Source organism: Echinops telfairi, unplaced genomic scaffold (assembly GCF_000313985.2).
Source record: "Echinops telfairi isolate 266 unplaced genomic scaffold, ASM31398v2 ScPeMD7_23;HRSCAF=83, whole genome shotgun sequence".
NCBI classification, from domain to species: Eukaryota; Metazoa; Chordata; class Mammalia; order Afrosoricida; family Tenrecidae; genus Echinops; species Echinops telfairi.
In genome coordinates this window covers 53,586,635-53,605,907 of record NW_022103920.1, presented here as the reverse complement: position 1 = coordinate 53,605,907, position 19,273 = coordinate 53,586,635, and the positions used below count along the sequence as shown (strand labels likewise).

General features: G+C 37.3%; 1 protein-coding gene across 2 annotated transcripts in view; it reads right to left on the bottom strand.

Moving 5' to 3' along the window:
* The window catches only part of CROT (carnitine O-octanoyltransferase), a 37,026-nt gene that overhangs the window by 7,094 nt on the left and 10,659 nt on the right, over positions 1-19,273 (bottom strand). For both annotated transcript variants that reach the window (XM_004702639.2, XM_045288643.1), the window contains 10 exons: positions 17,055-17,179; positions 15,146-15,327; positions 14,727-14,851; positions 11,778-11,886; positions 7,767-7,860; positions 7,530-7,655; positions 5,525-5,626; positions 2,546-2,629; positions 2,360-2,467; positions 2,006-2,136 (listed from right to left, as the gene is read on the bottom strand). In XM_004702639.2, the coding sequence (XP_004702696.1) occupies positions 2,006-2,136; positions 2,360-2,467; positions 2,546-2,629; positions 5,525-5,626; positions 7,530-7,655; positions 7,767-7,860; positions 11,778-11,886; positions 14,727-14,851; positions 15,146-15,327; positions 17,055-17,179 (1,186 nt within the window). The remainder of the gene's footprint in view (positions 1-2,005; positions 2,137-2,359; positions 2,468-2,545; positions 2,630-5,524; positions 5,627-7,529; positions 7,656-7,766; positions 7,861-11,777; positions 11,887-14,726; positions 14,852-15,145; positions 15,328-17,054; positions 17,180-19,273) is intronic.

The following is a 19,273-nucleotide window of genomic DNA, read 5'->3' as shown; positions in this document are numbered from 1 at the left end:
TAACATGACAAGTCAGTAGGGAAATGCAAGTAAAACCACTACTTGAGATACAGCTTCACATCTACTAAAAGTTCCCAAACTAACTGCCCACAGGTTTACTGCTAATCATAGTGACCCGACGTAGCGTTTCCGAGCCTGTAAATCTTAATAAAAGCAGACACCCTCTTCTTTCTCACAAAGAGTGGCCGGTTGACTTGAACTGGCAACCTTGCAGTTAGCAGCCCAACACTGAACACACTGTGGCCCCAGGGATCCTTTCACACCTATTAGGATGATGATTTTATTTTAATAGCCACATCTACCAGGATGACTATTCAAACAAATAAATAAATAGAAAAGAGCCAGTGTTGTCAAAGACATGGACAGATTAGAACATGTGCATTGTTGGTGGTAATAAAAAAAGGTGCCGCCACTATGGAAAATGTGCAGCAGTTCCTCAAAACATTGGCGACAGAATGACCTTATGACGAAGGCACACTCTAAAAAGAAGTGGAAGCAGGACTCCAGTTGACAAGTGTACTGAAATGTTCATAGAAACATTTACAATAGCCGAACGGTGCTAATCAACAAATAAATGGGTAAACAAAATGTGGCATGTGCATGCAATGGAAATTATCCAGCCGTAAAAGGAAGTTCTGATGTAAGCTACAACAGAGACGGATCTTGAAATCATCCTGCTACGTGGAAAGAATCAGGTCCATCAGGACAAAGAGGATATGATTCCACTTTCAGGAAGTATCTGGACTAGGTAAAATTCCACAGAGACAGAGAGATTCCATGCTCCCAGGACTGTGACAGAGCGAATGACAAAATACTGTTTAATAGGAATAGAGTGGTGTGCAACTATCTTCACTTTCCCCCCCAAACACTGTGGATGTAATCAATGCCATTGAACTGCATATTTATGATAGTTATAAAATAGTAAATATATATTTGGTATATTTTACCACAATAAAACAGATCATTGCTTGAGTCAAAAATAACATGTATAGACGTATAATATATGGCAATAATAGTACAAACAAATGGCAAAAGAAAAATAGAAGCATATTGCTTTAAGGCTCTTCAGTTACATGTGAAGTGGAAAATGTATGTAGAGGTAGGCTCTTTGCCCTTGAGCTGAATTCACTTCAGAGCAACCAAACAGTGACAAGCCTTGCTAGAAGAGACATGTTCTCCTGAGGAGTTGCTAATGGGTTTGAACCACTGAACTCTCATTAGTAGCCAATTATCCAAACACAATACTAAGACTTCTTACCTGTGAAGTGGCACATATTATTTAAAAGGAGTTGGCAATTCAAACCATTAGAAGCTCCCGAGGAGAAAGATGCGGATGTTGGCTCATTAGTCAGTCTGCTCAGACCCTCCATAGGGTCACTGTGAGGAGGGGACTCATTTGAGAGCAGGAGCTTTTGTTGTGTTTGTTTGTTTGTTTGTTGGGGAGGGGGAAGGTTGATTTATAAAGATGTATTTCACAAGCTCTACTAAAAATAAAAATGATAAAAGCATTAAAAGACGTATCGTTGGTATTGCATATAAAGTGGAACAATAGACAAAACAAAAAAAGGCAAACTATGAATGCAAAAGAAAAAATACAAAAAAGATGAGGCCAAGAGCATACAGGAGAAAAAGAAACAGCAAGAGAGTAGATTTAAACCTCATCTTATAAGTAATGACATTAAACATAAATGACCTAGGTATCAATTTAAAGATGAAGCAGTTTCTACTTATGCTTTAGATGTAAGACAGTCACAACGGCCAGTCCTAACATCCTAACAATGAGAAAGACTAAATAATCTATAGATTCATAACTTTCCATGAACTCATAAATCTGTAACCTATTAAAGATTGATTAAACCCCCAAGAACTACTGATGGAAGTGCCAATTAGGACAGTGTACCAACTGGAGGGAAGTGAGAAAAGGAAGCGGGAGAAAGGGATGGCTATGGAAAGGGTAAGCCTCTAGACTTCAGGGTTCTGAACATGACAAATGGGTGTTCCTCACCGTCCAATAAGTCTGTAATAGGCCAACTGAAGTGCAAGCTGAACAAATGTGTCAGGGTGGAGCTTCTTCTTCTTTGTTAGCTTTTTACCAAAAGATGTAAAGGCAGAAACCACAATATCGAGATCAGATGCCTAACAAAAAGAGTTAGTAAATGGGAACATCAAAAATCATATAAGGAGAATATGCCAAAGATAACAACATCACAATTTATATTAATCATCAGAAATAAATATTTAAAGGCATTACAATTTTAATTATAAAATGTGTCATAATGTATGGATTTGATAATAGCCAAACTTTATATTGTTAATTAATAAAAGAGAAAGAATTACTAGCTAAGATAAAATAATATACCTGCTTAAAAAATTGGGCCTTTGCTTGTTCTATGTCATTTAATATTTTCTCGTCCACCGTGAAAACAAGCTCCTGAGGAAGTGGCACATCCCGGACTTTCTCTGAACCCTGAAAACAGAAAAGACTTAAAAATAGTCTGTCTATAAAAAAAGTATGGTAAAGGGAAAAAATCTTTTTTTAACATACCTTCCATTTCCCTTCATTCTCAAAAATCTTTACATCAACATAATTGTTGATGTTTACCAGAACCATGGCATCATAAGGAGAATGCTGAAATGAAAACAAACAAGATGTTGAATATTTTGTCATTAAAACTTGACCCAATAGACTTACTTTCACCTTCCCTGTCTGCATTCTTTTTTTTTTTTTCCCATTTATTACAAGGTCATTTTATTGGGGGCTCCTACAGCTCTTATAACAATCCATATATCAATTGTATTAAACATATTTGTACATATGTTGCCATCATTTTCTAAACATTTACTTTCTATTTGAGCTCTCTATATCAGCTCCTCTTTTTCCCTCCCTTCCCCCCTCCCACCCTCATCTTTGTAATCATTTTATTGGGGGCTCGTACAATTAATCACAATCCATCCATCCATCCATCCAATGTGTCAAGCACATTTGTACATTTGTTGCCATCATCATTCTCAAAACATTTTCATTCTACTTGAGCCCTTGCTATTAGCTCTTCATTTTTCCCCTCCCTCCTCATGCCCCCTCCTTCACGAACCCTTGATAATTTATAAATTATTATTTTTGTCATGTCTTACACTGACCGACATCTCCCTTCACCCAGTTTTCTGTTGTCCATCCCCCAGGGAGGAGGTTATATGTAGATCCTTGTAATCCGTTTCCCCTTTCTCCTCCACTTTAACCTCCTGGTATAGCTACTCTCATTATTGGTCCTGAAGGATTTATCTGTCCTGGATTCCTTGTTTCCAGTTTTTTTTTTCTAATCATTTTATTAGGGGCTCTTACAACTCTTATCACAATCCATACATACATCAATTGTGTAAAGCGCATTTGTACATTCATTGCCCTCATCATTCTCAAAACATTTCCTCTCCACTTAAGCCCCAGCATTAGGTCCTCATTTTCCCCTCCCTCCCCGCTCCCCCGTCCCTCATGAGCCCTTGATAATTTATAAATTGTTATTTTGTCATATCTTGCCCTGTCCGATGTCTCCCTTCACCCACTTTTCTGTTGTCTGTCCCCCAGGGAGGTCACACACAGTTCCTTATAATTGGTTCCCTCTTTCCTACCCACTCTCCCTCTACCCTCCCAGTATCGCCACTCACACCACTGGTCCTGTAGGGATCATCCACCCTGGATTCCCTGTATTTCCAATTCCTATCTGTACTGGTCTAGCCAGACTTGCAAGGTCGAATTCGAGTCATGATAGTGGGGGCGGGGAGGAAGCATTTAGGAACTAGAGGAAAGTTGCCTAGCTAGTTCCCTGCCTCAGCTGGAAAGGCTCACTTCCTGTGAGATATCCCTGAGAAGCCACATGGACCTACCTGTGGGATAGAAAAAGTCTTCTCCAGTTCGACTCCCCCAAATATGTATGTTAGACTTAGGACACTGCTTGCAACTAATGATAAATGATTGTCAAGTCATCTCCCTGAAGACTCCTGCCATCCAGAGCAAGCAGACACCATTGTTTCCCCCACAAGAGGCAGAGCTCACTCCCTGCTGTTGGAGACGGTGGATTGCTTCCCCTGAAAGCTCAGGCTAAATAAAGTCTCCAGCTCTAGGGCAGTCAAGGTTAGGCCTCCATCAAGAATCTAGGATCCGCCCATCTTGTCACATGTGTACCCTCCTCCTATTGTGCGTATACCTCTAGATTGTCCCCCTCCCATTAGTGTATTACCTTTCCTGTGACGTTGTCTTTACATGTAATTAGGGGGCTTGCAGGTCCCCAAAAGATATGTAAGCCTTAGTTAGCAATAAATCTCTCTCTCTCTCCTGCCCTGGACCACCAAGAGTTGCTGAGGTGAGCTGCTACCATGAAATGAGTCTGACTCCATTATTTCAATCTCTCTTCTATCTCATATTCTCTATGACTTTACTATCATCTTTGCCTATTATCACTGTACAATTGCACCTACTGGGTCTGTGATAATTTGTTAGGGGCTGGCTACCCTGACACCTACCCTGATGTAGCCTGGGTGCTGGAGAAGCCACGTGGAGATGCTTACACGCTCACTGATTCGACTTTTCCTCCTGCATTTGGCATCATTGAGTGTGTTTTTTGAGATTGAGGAAGGCTTTGTAAATCAGTGTCAGACATATGGGCTAATGTTGGATTTATGGGCTTGGACAGCACTGGGTTGGGATGCTTTCTAAATGTACATTTACCCTTTATATAAAACTCTTTCTTATAAAATATGTGTCTATGAACTTTGTCTCTCTAGTCTACCCAGACTAACTCAGAGGAGAAGAAAGAAAATATGAAATTAACAAAAACAAAATTATGAAAGGTCAAAATTTATAAAGATGGTGAATATTTTATATTAAAATGAATATTAATAGTTGTAATTAAATACCCCAAGTACCAAAGATTGCATGTCATTTTAGAGAAATAGATACATTTAGAAATACATCCATATATATATGTCACTATAGATAGAACATATATAAAATGTTACCAATAATTAAATCAGTTATAATTTTGAAGAAATAGATGGGTCTTAAAAGAGCTTGTACTAAATTTTTAAATGCATGCAATTTACATTTTGAAACTACCCCAAATTGTTGGCCTAACTACAGATAACTTACTATCTCAACAACTCAGCTCACTGCCATTGAGTCTGTGCTGTGAACCCCATCGAGAACCCCTGTGGCTTTGTGAGATGGTATCTGTTTATGGGAAGAGATGGCCCATTTTCTCTCCTTGGGAGTTGCTGTTGGTTTTGATCTGCCAACCATGTGGATAGCAGCACAATGTGTAACCACTACACCGTCAGGACTCTTCACAAATTACTACAGCTGTACCATACTAGTATTTCCACTGAGAATTCATGATTACACTTTTCCTATAATGCCATAAACTAGAGAAGAGGTTACTTATATTACCACAAAGCATCATCAGTACTTATGGTTTACTGCCATTTGAATTCACCTAGGGGATTAAAGGAAAAATCAATTCAGTAGTATACTTACATCAGCATGACAGCCAAATAATCCATTAGAAAAGGAAACCAAGTTATAGGATTTGTCACCCCACAGTACTGTTGGATCTCCAGCAAGGATCATTGAACTTATCTAAAACAGATATAATTTTCCAAATTGATTTATTAAGTATTTTCATCTTAAACACATACATTTATATCAGCTCACTTTTCCTACTTCAAGTAAACTAAATGAGGGAAGAATAGAATTATATCCAAAGGTACTAATAATAAATCTAGCTATAACTTCAGATAGATATTTCTCAAAACCTTAAGGAAAATCTTCCAGAAGACCCAATACGATGGATTCTTAAAGAACATATCATCAAAGAGGCAAGACCTTAACAATTTGAACGGCATATACAAGGCCTTAATACGTGCAGTCATTAAAGTCTGCTGAAGAAGAAAGTACCACAAATATTCACATCCCGCTCTCGAACTACAGTCTGAACATCTATTTAACCATACTCAATGAACACACAGAGCAAATATTCACTGTTATTTTAAGAAAGTTATAAAAGTATATCCATATCCAGTTCCCTGAACCTAGAACATATATCCAATGTATATTTTAAAATAGACTTAGAAGTTTGGTGATGCTATAAATATGCTTTTCTAACTGTAGGTCATGGCCCAGCTGTGATTCACACCATCAATTCAGGACATCGTATTCAGTATTCTTCAGAAAAAGAAATGTAATAAAAGAGAAAGAACACATATCAGAACACAATGAAGACAGTTAAGGTAGCCACTGTCATACAAAGCTTCTATTATACATGTTACCACAAAGGGGCTTCAGAAAGTTTATGAGAAAATAGAATTAAAAGATACTGGTATGCTGATGATTGTACAATTCTCCTTCATATGACTGAACTATTGAAATGTATGACATATAAATGATATGCCAATAAAACTTTTTTGGGGAAAAAAAGGACAATGGTATTGTTCCACAAAATTTTTGAAGCTCCCTCACATGAGTGTGTATATATGTAAATATTTAGGCTGCTCACTCACTGCCATTGAGTCGGTTCCGATTAACAGCCAGCCTATAGGAAGAGTACAAAAGCCCCCCTGCCTTCCCAAGACTGTAACTCTTTATGGACTAGAAGCTTCATCTTCCTCCCACAAAGGGGCTAGTCGGTTTTGAACTGCTGGCCTTTCAGTTAGCAGCCCAAAGTGTAGCCCACTACACTACCAGGGCTCCTTCTACATATACTCTAATGGTGGACTGCAAGAGCGTTTGAACCATACACAATTAAAACACGGAGCAAATATCGCATGTCATTTTAGGAAAGTAAACCTTGAAAAAAATCCATATTCAGTTCCTTGTACAAAGAACATACATCTAATGGCACAGACTTTAAAATCAGCTTAGAAAGAAGTTTGATGATTCTCCTACTTAAAAAATATATATATAAACAGCTGAATAAAGAAAAGGTCGGTTTCTAGCTGTGAGGTGTTTTAATTCCAGAAAATTTTATTCCTATCATTTGATCCTGACAACTTCATTTTGAAATGATTTAAATGTTTTCAAAAGACTAAGAAGCTAATAATATGATTACTACTTTATATTTTCCAGAAAATAGCATTACCCCAAGAAAGGAAGACTAAATAAGATTGCAGTTAACTTTAAACTCACTGAAGTCAGTGTGTTCAATAAAATCATATGATATAGTAAGCTATTCATGAGAATTATATAAATATTGGACAAACATTTCCAACCCAGGTGTCAAGGCACATAGGTTTGGATTACAGGTACGGTCTCATGCTGTATCTGGTATGAGAAGCTCACTTAACCAATGTTGCGTGCAAGTTTTCCATAGGTGCGATTAATGTAAAAAAAAAGTTGAATAATGTCGGCATGAGATGTACAAAGAGGAGTGCTAAGAACATATGTGTATAAAATAAGCAGGGGAAATCTGCTCATGTTTAAGATGCACAAGAATCCTAAAAAAGGAAAAATTGTGAGAAAAAATAGAGCAAAGAGAGTTAAGTACCTGAGAATAATCTTCTGGTGTTACATGTGGACTGCCATCATTCATGCAATAAACCAATATACTGCTCTGGATTTTTTCTAATATAGTCAAATTTTCTGGAGTAAGACCAATTAGATATTCACGTGCCTAAAAGGCAAGGGGATAATGACTAAACATTACAAGTGAAACATGTTATGACCAGAAAATATAATGCATTTGTTTGGGGGAAAGTTCATTAGGAAATAGATAAATTAAAACCTTAGCCCAACGAGTACGCTCTTCACTGGTTAAAGCTGCTACCCCAGGTCCGTTGGGTTCACTATGGCACTTCTTTTGAATGTACGTCAAGTGCCTATGGAATATTTAGAGAGAGAGTCAACAAGAGCTAAGCAGCTTGAGGCAGTACATACATACACTGGAATACTACTCAGCCTATGGATATTAAGTATTCCTGCACATTACAGTATAGATAGAGCTTAAAGACATGATGCTAAGTGAAATAAGCCAATAAAAAGGACAATTTTTGTATAATCACATTTATATCAAAAGACAAGAAAAGGCAAATGTACAGAGACCAAATTTCTCAGAGGTTAACATGGGCAGTAGGGAGGGAGGAAAAGTCAGTTAACAGTGAAGGAAAAATTCCATCAAAGATAGGGTTGGATGATAGCCTATTATAAGCATTGTGCCAATAGGTTATATACCTGTAAAACGTGAAATTGGCAAAAGTGAGATAAGTATATTTACATCAATGACAAGCAAAAAAGAGAGTAGCTGTTATAACTGTTTACATACAACCAAATAGCTAATGGAATTTGCTTCTTTGATTCGGAAATTTAGGGTCATGGTTTCATGGATTATCCCACATAACTGGCCTAATAAAAGTGTTCAATGCTTTGCTACTTCCCAGTTTATGATAGTTAGTGCCCAGGTTCTTAAAAGTTTGCCAGTGACCGTCTGAACCACACCAAATGGTCTTTGTCCACGTGACACGATGGAGGAGGGCGCGTCAACAGGGGAGAAATGGGACCTGGAATGTTTAACTAACTGCATCTCTGAACAACTACGTGCCTCCTTTACCACAAAACCAGAAAATCTGAATGATGTTCACTTACAATTACTAAACATTCCGATCAGATTCCAGAGAATACCGAACAAAAGGAGGCAACTATAGAACACAATGTGAAATTATCATTGACTCTAGACTTTCTGGATCCATGATGGGTGGATGAATCCTGAAATTGTTGCTCTAACATAATCTTTAAACCTTAAAATAAAAATAATGCAAGTCTTCCTAAAACCAAACGATAGTATGGCTTAACTATTAAAAAAAATATCTGCCTTGGGGCATTATGCCCTTCCAAAAACTCTCTTTACAGGATCTAATTGACAACATTCACTCAAAAGATTAACAGGAACCCTCGGTAGCACTGAGTTTGTGAAATGAGGGAGAAGCAACTCGGAAAGGTGAGCGCGATTGTACAACCGGAAGAACGTATCAGCATCACTAAATTGTACATGTAGTGACTGTTGGATCTTTGTACATTTTTCTGTGTAAATATAGGTGTCTATTCCAGCAACCCGATGTACAACAGAATGCAACACTGCTCAGTCCTGCACCGGCTTCACAACCATTCTGTTGAAGGTCACTGTCACAGCCACTGTGTCAATCCGTCCTGTTGAAGGTCTTACTTTCTCTGACCTTCTATTTTACCAAATCCAGAGAACTGAAAACAGGGCTACAAACATGAAACTGTCCATCAACGTTCACTGCAGCACTATTAACACTAGTCAAAATGTGAAATGCCCATCAATAGATAAAAGAACAAGAAAAAATGATACACACACACAACAGAGTATTATTCAGCCCAAAAGATAAATGCAGTCTTCCTACAGGTTACAACATAGATGTATGAACCCTGAAAACATTTGCTGAGTAAAATAAGTCAGTCACAAAGGGACAAACAGTGGCTGATCCTTCCTATACATGAAATAGGCATGAAACGAAAGCTTATTAGTGGTGACCAGGTGGGAGTGAGAGGGGAGGGGACGTCATTGCTTGGAGCACTGAGTGTCTGTTCATGAGGGTGCAATCATTTTGAAAAAAAGACGGTGATCACAGTGGCACAGCATGGTGAGTATAATCCGTGCCACTGAATTGTACATGTAATTGTAGCTGTACAAACTGCTAAATCAGAAAATGTTACTTACCAAAATTAAAGAGTAAGAAATAGATTAATAAAATATTTAGAAAATCTTTCAGAATTTGATGAAGCTCTCAAATTGTACAAAAGAGGACAATTTTTTATCATGCTGAAAAAGGAAAATCCCACAATTGATGTATGTATGGATTGTGATAAGAGTTGTATGAGCCCCTAATAAAACGATTTTTTAAAAAAAGAAAGAAAAAGGAAAATCTCATGTAAAAGATTTCTTATTGTGCTATCATAATTTGTCTGAAACACTGTAAAAAAATCAGTAATTGATTCTTCACTAGCTATAATTCACTCAAAACTCAAACTCACTGCCATCGAGTCAATTCTGACTCACAGCCCCTCTAGTAGTGGGGAGACCAGCCCCTGGGGGTGTCTTTATGGGAACAGAAGCCCCTTCTTCCTCCCAGTGAGCAGCTGGCTTTGAACTACAGTGAAAGACAAAGCAAAATTTTAGAAAATAATTTATTATCTTCTTAGAATTTGATAAGGAAATAAAATCAGGGCACAAAAAGTTTGGTCCATATGGTAAAAAATTGACATTTTGAACTAAATTTAAATTAAGAACTTCTGTTCATCATAAAAACACCTGTACGACGCCTCAGTAGTGTACAGCGTTTCTTACACTGAAGAGACATCTTGAAGAGAAAAGGCAGTTAGCATGTTCTCCAATTCTGTGAAGTTCAACACCTCGAACTAGTAAGGAGCTGAGACCCAGAATCTATTACCACCTCTTAGAATACTCAAGCTGGTAGACGTGCTTACTGAAACAAGCGCTTGAGAAAACTGGCAAATTGACTGAATCTACTGTGCACGTCCCTATGGCTCAGCAAGTCTTCTCTTAGGCGGGGGATGCATACTGGAGAGCAACTCATGCACATGGGCACTACAGACTTGTACAGAATTGTGTACAGGTACTTTTTTAATAGTAAAAACTATCGGCAATGTGGGTGACTGCCTTGGAAGTAAAGGAAAGCATAGGAAGTGGTTGGAGGTGCAAGGGGACTTCTGGACCACTGGAAATTTTCTATTAGTTGACTTGAATGGTGATTGTGTGAGTAATTGGTTGTACAATTATGTGTGCAATATTGTACATGTTGGTTACACATAACAAAACTATATAAAATGTGTATATAGACACATACTACTCAACATTTGTAGGACAATCTAGGAAGTTTGAACACAGTATTAAGAGATAAATATTGTTAACTCTTTAAAAGAAGTATATCATTAGGTGAAATGATGGTGGTGTTGTATGTGTGTTTTAGAGATATGTACTAAAATAATTTGGTAGATAATATTAAATGGAGATTTCATTAAAAATAATCCAGAAGGGAGTGGGGCACAATGAGAGATGAAACAACATTAATTGTTGAAACTAGCAGTTAATAGCTACTGAACTAAGGGATGAATACAAGGAGGCTTCAAAAAGTTCATGGAAATTTTCCGTTATCTTTCAATTAGAAAATTCCACAAACTTTTTGAAACACTTTCATACAGGAGGATTACATTAGATTATCTTTCATTTTGCTATTATCTATAATAAAGTTTAAAACTACATACCGTATATACTTGAGTGTAAGCCAACCTGAGTATCAGCTGAGACACCTAATTTTACCACAAAAACTGCATAAAAAAATGTGCTGAAAAACTCGGCTTATACACAAGTATATATGGTATATATACACAGATAAATAACAAATGTTTGTGTATATGTATACATTTTTTTAAAATGTTAAGCTATGCGTACATGTAAATTCATTGAATGAGGTTTGGAAGGATAGAAGACACTAAACTATTAACAGTGATTAATTGTGGGCAGGGAATGAGGGTAATATCTCAAATTTTTTCTTTTCTCCAAGAAGCATGTATTCATCTACCTCTAGTAAAATTGAAATTTTGAATGAGAAATAAAATTAAAGTGATTTTAAAAATCAACATAAAAAAATCCTTACTGTCACCTAATACAGAGGCCATTCTGTGCATTAATTTTTTTTCAATCAAGCAAGAATCTACGTCCTAAGAAGATTCAAGGCATACAAAGTAGTTTGAAAACCTGAGAATCTCTGGTGGGGTGATCAAACATCCTTCATGTATTACATCAAAGGCAAAAACTCGGCCTCGACACAGCACTGCAATGTGGCTTGGGGAACACCCTTCGCTCTCTGGAATAAGGAACAGAAAACAAGACCCAAATTTCCAAAAGTTAAAAAGGAGCAAAGTTAATTATTTATATCCAAGAGAAAAGAAGAAATCAATCATTTCTCCAATATTTTACATATCTGATTAGAAATATATTACATGAACAAAAAGTAATAACTTAATGGAGCTTCAGTTATTATGACACACACACACTGGTGAAACTTGTTCATGTGAAACATCTAGAAATCCACAAGCATTTCAAATGCTTGCACCCCATGGAATCATATAAATTTCAAACTATTGCTAACTTTATTTAGGAAAAGGAACAAAGAGAAAGAAGAGTAGCAGAGGAATCCTGCAGGACAGTCATTTGAATGAACATGTCTCTTTCTAGAATTATTGTAATGTTAATTGCTCACAGATAATTTAGTTGTAGTAATGTCTAGCTATGGTTTCCCAAATAACTTTCAGTAAAGAGAAACAAAAATAAGGGCAATGCATGCTCTAGTAACAGGGAAAGGATCTGACCCTGTCTGTCATTTACATAAAGCACTGAGTACATCTGGGATGCCACTGATAAGCCAGCCTAGGCTTCCTGTGGCACACCATGACTACCTGAGAACTGCTGACTTGCTGTGCACCTCGGACTACTTTGATATGTTACTATTTTTGAGGCATAAGTCCCTTTACCAAAAGTACTCTTACATGATCTCTGTGCCCTCCCTCTAAAAAAGGACAAAAGAAAAAGGAGATAGAAAAGATAACACTGACACTGAAATAAATTTCCCTAGTTTGCATTATACACACGGAACTAGGTTAAGTGTTCTATGCACATCATCCCATGAAATATGTTCATCTCCTATAAGGCAGGAGTCTCTGGATGCCACTTATAATATAATATATATTATAATATAATATAATATTAGACTGGTCTGAGTTTCTGGATATGGGACCCCTAAGCACAGACTCTTCTTTCAATGTCTAACACAGTGAGCAATATTGATCCCCCGGCCCAAGTGATGCTGCAATGACCCAGAGGGGCTGCGCAAGCAGATAGCTACACTTTGTCCTGGTTGATGGGCTATAGTGCAAATATTTTTAAGTGCCGGGGGGGCATTTTTCCCTTGAAATTTTTTTCTAAAAAGGGGGCAGTAGGCCAAATGAGTTTGGGAATCTATGTCCTAGAGCCAGCAACTTGAATTCCAACTCCTAGACTCCCAAACTGCAGCAGGGGGGATGTATTATATAAAGTGGCTCTTCTAGCCAAAGTCTGTTAACTCCCCTAAATACCTTTTTTTCCTGCATGGACCTGGTGAGGTGTGGAAAGTACTGAGAGGATTCACTTGTGAGTAACTGTGACTAGGATGCGCTGCAATGCCATCCTACTGTATATAAAATGAGACTTACAGGAAGCAGGGGGAGAGTTCTCAATACTAGCAAGAGCCAGGAGTGGAGCACATACTCCAGCCTTAGGATCCCTGTACAATGAACCTTCTGGATTCGGCAGATAGCTATAACACGAGAGGAGCAGCAACAGAACCAAGAACCCAAGCATGGAACAAAGCGATGGACTTCCCACCCCATGGAGCAAGTAAAGCTGGGAGGCTTTTGTGCAGGAGGCTGGCTTGGAGAGTGGGGTAAGTCTGGGCACTTAATTCAGGAAGCTGGTTTTTCTGACCTTCACAAGTGGAGCTGGGTCATTTCAGGCTCTGGCTTACTGGAGTGGGGTGCCTCTGGGCACTTCATTCAGGAAGCTTGAGCTGAATGCCTTCAGGTTTAGCTTCCAGCAGAGTGCTATGCCCTTTGGGGCATTTATTATCATACATAAAAGAACTCTGTAACCTGTCCTGATGACCACATCAACCCAGAGCATTTCTACCTGGCATGATAACTTGTTAACTTCCTTAATAAACCATTTGATCATGTATTTTGCCATTGCAATGGATATTCTAAAACCCAGGGAAGTGAAATAGAGAGCACTAAGCAAAACTTCCTTCAATTATGAAAAAAGTAGTTGTTTGTTACAGCCACCCACTTGTGGTATTTCTCCTACCACAGCTCTAGATAACTAACACAAAGACTGAGTTCAAAACCAGGTGTGTTGATATTTGTTCTTCATTTCCCAAATTCTACAAGCACAACTGGGTATAAAACTTTTGCTTTAAGAGAAAATTTTAAATAACAAATTTCCCATATTCTACAAGCACAACTGGGTATAAAACTTTTGCTTTACTTTCCCATATTCTACAAGCACAACTGGGTATAAAACTTTTGCTTTATTTTCCCATATTCTACAAGCACAACTGGGTATAAAACTTTTGCATTAAGAGAAAATTTTATATAACAAAATATTCATTCATAACTATATTTTTAAAATTAAAATGTTTAAATAAAAATTTTTGGAATAACTGGAAACAGAAGTCTGATGGCTGAATCTGCGTTAGGGGCCTCCAAGAAGATGGAAAGGCCCAACCTTACGTAAAGAAGAAAAGAAAGGCTGTTCACTGAACTAAATGAGGCACTATTATCAAATGCTCAGAATGAGAATTCAGATAAGGGATAAGGATAGGAGGGAAAGCATACAGATTCTTTACATCAGGATTTTATTAATACTGATTCATAATTCTACTTTTCAGTAAAATTTTAAACTCTCAAAGGTATAAAATAAGCATCAGGTCTGTGTTCAACCATGTTAGTAAGGTTCAGCTTAGAATACCCATTCCCTTACATTACATCCAAAGCCAGCAAAGATAGTTATAAAGCTAGAAAGACATCTTGCTCACAATAATGTTTCATAGTATCAAAGTAGAAACTACAAATCTTAATGCTTTCATGAATACAAGTACCCATAATTTAAACTTACCAGTATTAAAATAATTAACAATGGAATCTCTAGTAATTCCTGGGACCTTGCAGGTAGAAAACAGCATTCGGAATTGATTCATATCTAGAGGAGTATTTCCAACTTTATGAACAGGCAGTTTTTCTCTATTAAAACAGAAACATATTTTTATCAAGAAGTTATCATAAAACTTAAAAACCCTCAAGTAAAAAGCAAATGTTTTGAGAATGAAGATGGCAACAAATGTGCTGGACACAATGGATGGATGGATGGATTGTGAAGAGTTGTACGAGCCCCCAATAAAATGATTATGAAAAACCCAAAAACTTAAAAACCAAACAGTCACAACTATAGCATTCGTCCCTAGATAAGTAAATTCAACATTGTGCCATCTGAGATTTGGGGTAAATCTAGTACTGAATTATCATAAATGTCCTTACTTTCTTAATAGTTGCCAATAGTTCAAGTTATGCCAAAGGTTTATACTTCCTCTTTCTAAATTAGTGCCCTTTTTGGGAGGCCAGTAATGTTCGTTGTGGGCCGCAGGACCAGCAAAGTTGACATTCAGTTGTGATGGTATGCGAACATCCAGGTAAGCAACATTCAGCCACCACTCTTCCAGCTAAAAGAATTAAGACCATCAGCCTAATGTTCTTCAGAATAGTTGAATGCATAACTACTGACCGAAACAAAACGCCATCTCTGTTCGTTACTCCTCAACACTTAAAAACACATTTCCTTATTTTTAAATCATCACAGATTTTGAAAAATGCTATGATATTAACTCCTTCCTTTTAAGACTATAAGAGCTTCATTATTATTATTCTGTTTAGCATACTATAAGCGAAAGCCCTGAAAAGGAACCTTGTGTACAGTATCTTATCATATGGAAGCCACAAGACCCAACAATGTACCTGAGTGTTTGCTTAAAGAACCCAGGGGAAAGAGATAGTCCATAAACGCTCATCTAATGATAACAATGACAAAGGCATTTACATTTCCCCTTTCAAAAAAACCTGACATACTAAATCAGGAATATTTCTAAAATTCATGAGGATTAATATAGATTTTTCAAACACAAATTTCCATGTGTTCAATAACCTCTCGTATGTGGGCAGTCCCACTTCTATGCTATCTAACTGTTGATTTTAATGCAGACATAAGCAGATCTTATGAAGTTATTTAAGATTATTTTTAAATAAATTGATTTTATGAGCTAAAATTAGTCATTCAGAAAAAGATACGTAACAAGAGTACAAACTGAACAACTTTTTTACCCTCACCTTCTTCAACGGAACCACCCAAATCTCAGCACTGCAAATAAAGGGCTTGGGAGCTTAGAGTGAGTGGTCTCTTCTTCACAGACCAGCAGCTCATAAAAGATCAGCGTTTGAGTTCTAAAAGGTAGTTACAATCATTTCCTGACAGAAGCAACGTTTTTAATTATAAAAATTCATCTGGTTTCATCTGAGTTTTTCTCAAACTAGACGAGTAAAGTAGTAGCTGAGCTGAAGAAGCCAATGAAGATTCCCTGTGGAAAAGCACCGAGACCTTACTTTTGTAGCAGTTTCTCCCTAGGTCTGTCTATGGAAACAACACTGAAAACCCTTCTCTGTCCCATTTGTAATGACTTTTCACTCCTCTCTACTACATCACCTATGTCATATAGCTCCTTTTGTGTTTTGAGTACTTTCATCTTTTCAATTATAAATTTTAAAAACTTAAGTACCCAATTTCTTTATGCTTTTATCCTTTTGAGTAATTTCTGCTGCAATTTTTCTCTGATCCCATTTTGAAATTTTTTTTAACTATTTCTTCCGTTTTCCTATATTCTTCTTAATTTACCAATAATCTAGACAAAAATTTGCTATAGTAATCTAGACAAGAATGTTTTCTCAAGCACAGAGTACTTATCACCTGCACCAGAATCAGGGGGTGTTATTAACATGCATACTTTTGGGCTGCAGGAGAGGATGCCAACTTCCAAGATAATAGCAGATACAGTCTCATAACGTGAGGTGACATAGGAAGGAAGTGCAGATACTGAAAGATGATGAATAACAACTATTACAGTTTTTTTAAAAATAAAGAGGGAGGTGACGGATAGGGGATTTCTGAGCCCCAATTCCATACTACTGCGTCAGACTCACTCACCCTAAAAATGTGCATTTTAACAAGTTCTCCATTTGATAAGCTAGTGGGCCATGCAATAACACGCAAAACTCTTGAATTAAATGATTTGTTCATTCTTTTGGATGGTAATAGTAATAATTGCAAGAGTTTCTATAAAATGACTTCAAAATGCATGATATATTAATTTTTCAATTATAAATACAAAAACATAAGTACCCAATTTCTTTTTTCTTTTGCCCTTTGAAGTAATTTCTGCTGTAATTTTTCTCCAATCCCATTTTGAAAATTTTTAACTATTTCTTCAGTTTTCCTATATTCTTCTTCATTTGCAAATGGTTTTACTATGAAAAAAATACACATTAAGTTATTTTGACATTAAGTACTACCAACACATTTCAATTATTATGTATAGTGTTCACTGACAAATAATTAAAATATGGTAATAAATATCAAAGCAATCTAGTAAGTTATAACAGAGCTTATAATATGAATATGACTTAAAAGCAACAATTCAAAATACTGTAAAAAGTGATATAGTGGATACTGTATAATCTGATAACCATTTTCTCAAAAATTATTTTAAAGTCATTCTAGATCAGTTACAATTACAGGGACTATAATTTTGCAATTATTTACATGGGTAAACAAATTCTGTTTATCCACACATACAAATAAGGCAATAAACACACAATGCTAGATGCCTAGTTGATTGCAATTCATAGAAGAGCGTAGAAGTAGCCTATAAAGTTTCTACGGTTATATGTCGTATCTTTACGTTAAATGCCATATCTTTCCCTGTGTAGTGGTGGGTGGGTGGGTTTGAACCACCAACCTTTTAGCTAACAGTTGGGAGCTTAACCATTGAATGTCCAGGGCTCCTCTTGAGTCACGCAAGTACCACTTAATTGTGCGCATGTAAAATTTGTACTTACACCAAAGGGTGGCTATTCAAATAACACAAAGTAATTCTGCATAGTTTAAAACCAGCAAAGGTACCATATATACTCATGTATAAGCCGAGTTATCCAGCACATTTTTAATGCAGTTTTGTGGTAAAGTTAGGTGCCTCGGCTGATATTCAGGTCAGCTTATATTGGAGTATATGCGCTATCAGGGTTGAAGCCTTCACCATATGTGATAGGTAAGGTTTATTGTGCCAACCTGGCCAATGAACACATGTGGGCTTAATTGAAGGGTGGAGAGAGAAATGGCTTGGCAAGCCTCGCCTTTCTTGTCTCTTGCTCTCTGATGCTCGGACCAGTGTGCGGCTGCCTTAGCTAGTTCTCTGCCTCAACTGGCAAGGCTTACTTCCTGTGAGACATCCCTGAGGACAAGCCACATGGACCTGCCCTGATGCAGCCTTGGGAGCTGGAGAAGCCACGTGGAGACCCCTGCCAGCACTGAACTACTTGCACGCTTACTGACTTGACTTTCCTCCTGCATTCGACATCATTGCGTGTGTTTTGTGAGACAGAGGAGGACTTTGTAGATTGGTGTTGGACACGTGGGCTAATGTTGGACTTAGGGGCCTGGACAACACTGGGTTGGGATGCTTTCTTAATGTACATTTACCCATTATATAAAACTCTCTCTTATAAAATGAGTGTCTATGAATTTTGTTACTCTAGTCTACCCAGACTGACTCACCCCACTTGTTCGATTTTTATACTGAGCAAATAATCCAAGCAGCAGGACTCTGAAAAGAGCATGGAGTTGGGATGAAACGAAGACTCATAAGCAACCTGCAATATGTAGCTAAAACAACTTCTGTCGTTGAAAGCAAAGAGGTCTTACAGCATTTACTGATGAACAGCAAAGACTATCGCCTTCAGTACAGGTTACACCTCAGCATAAAGCAAACAAAAATCCTCAAAACTGAATCAATAAGCAGCATTATAATAAATGGATAAAAGGCCAAATTTTTCAAGGATTTCATTTTACTTAGATACAAAATCAACAACCATAGAAGCAGTAGTTAAGAAATCAAGTGTGATATTGCATTGAGAAAGACTGGTGCAAAAGACCTCTTTAAAGTGCCAATAAGCGATGCTGTCCCTTTGAAGACTGAAGTTTGCCTGACCTAGGTGTCAGTGTTTTCTTCTCTGTTTTTTTCCCTCGGTGTTTTCAATTGCCTCATATGAAGGCACACTATGGACAATGAAGAAGATGAAGACATGCATATGAAGAAGATTGTAAATACCATGGACTACCAAAAAACTAACAAGTCTGTTTTGGAAGTAGGATGGTCTGAATACAAGTACTTTGAACGTGTTATCAGGAGGGACCAGTCCCTGGAAAAAGAAATTATGCTTGGTAAGAGTCAGCAAACAAGACCATCAAAGACAACAAAGCTGATGCAAGAATAGGCTCAAGCATAACGAATGGCTCAGGACCAGGCAGAGCTTCCTTCCGTTGCTATGATTTGTCTAAGTTAA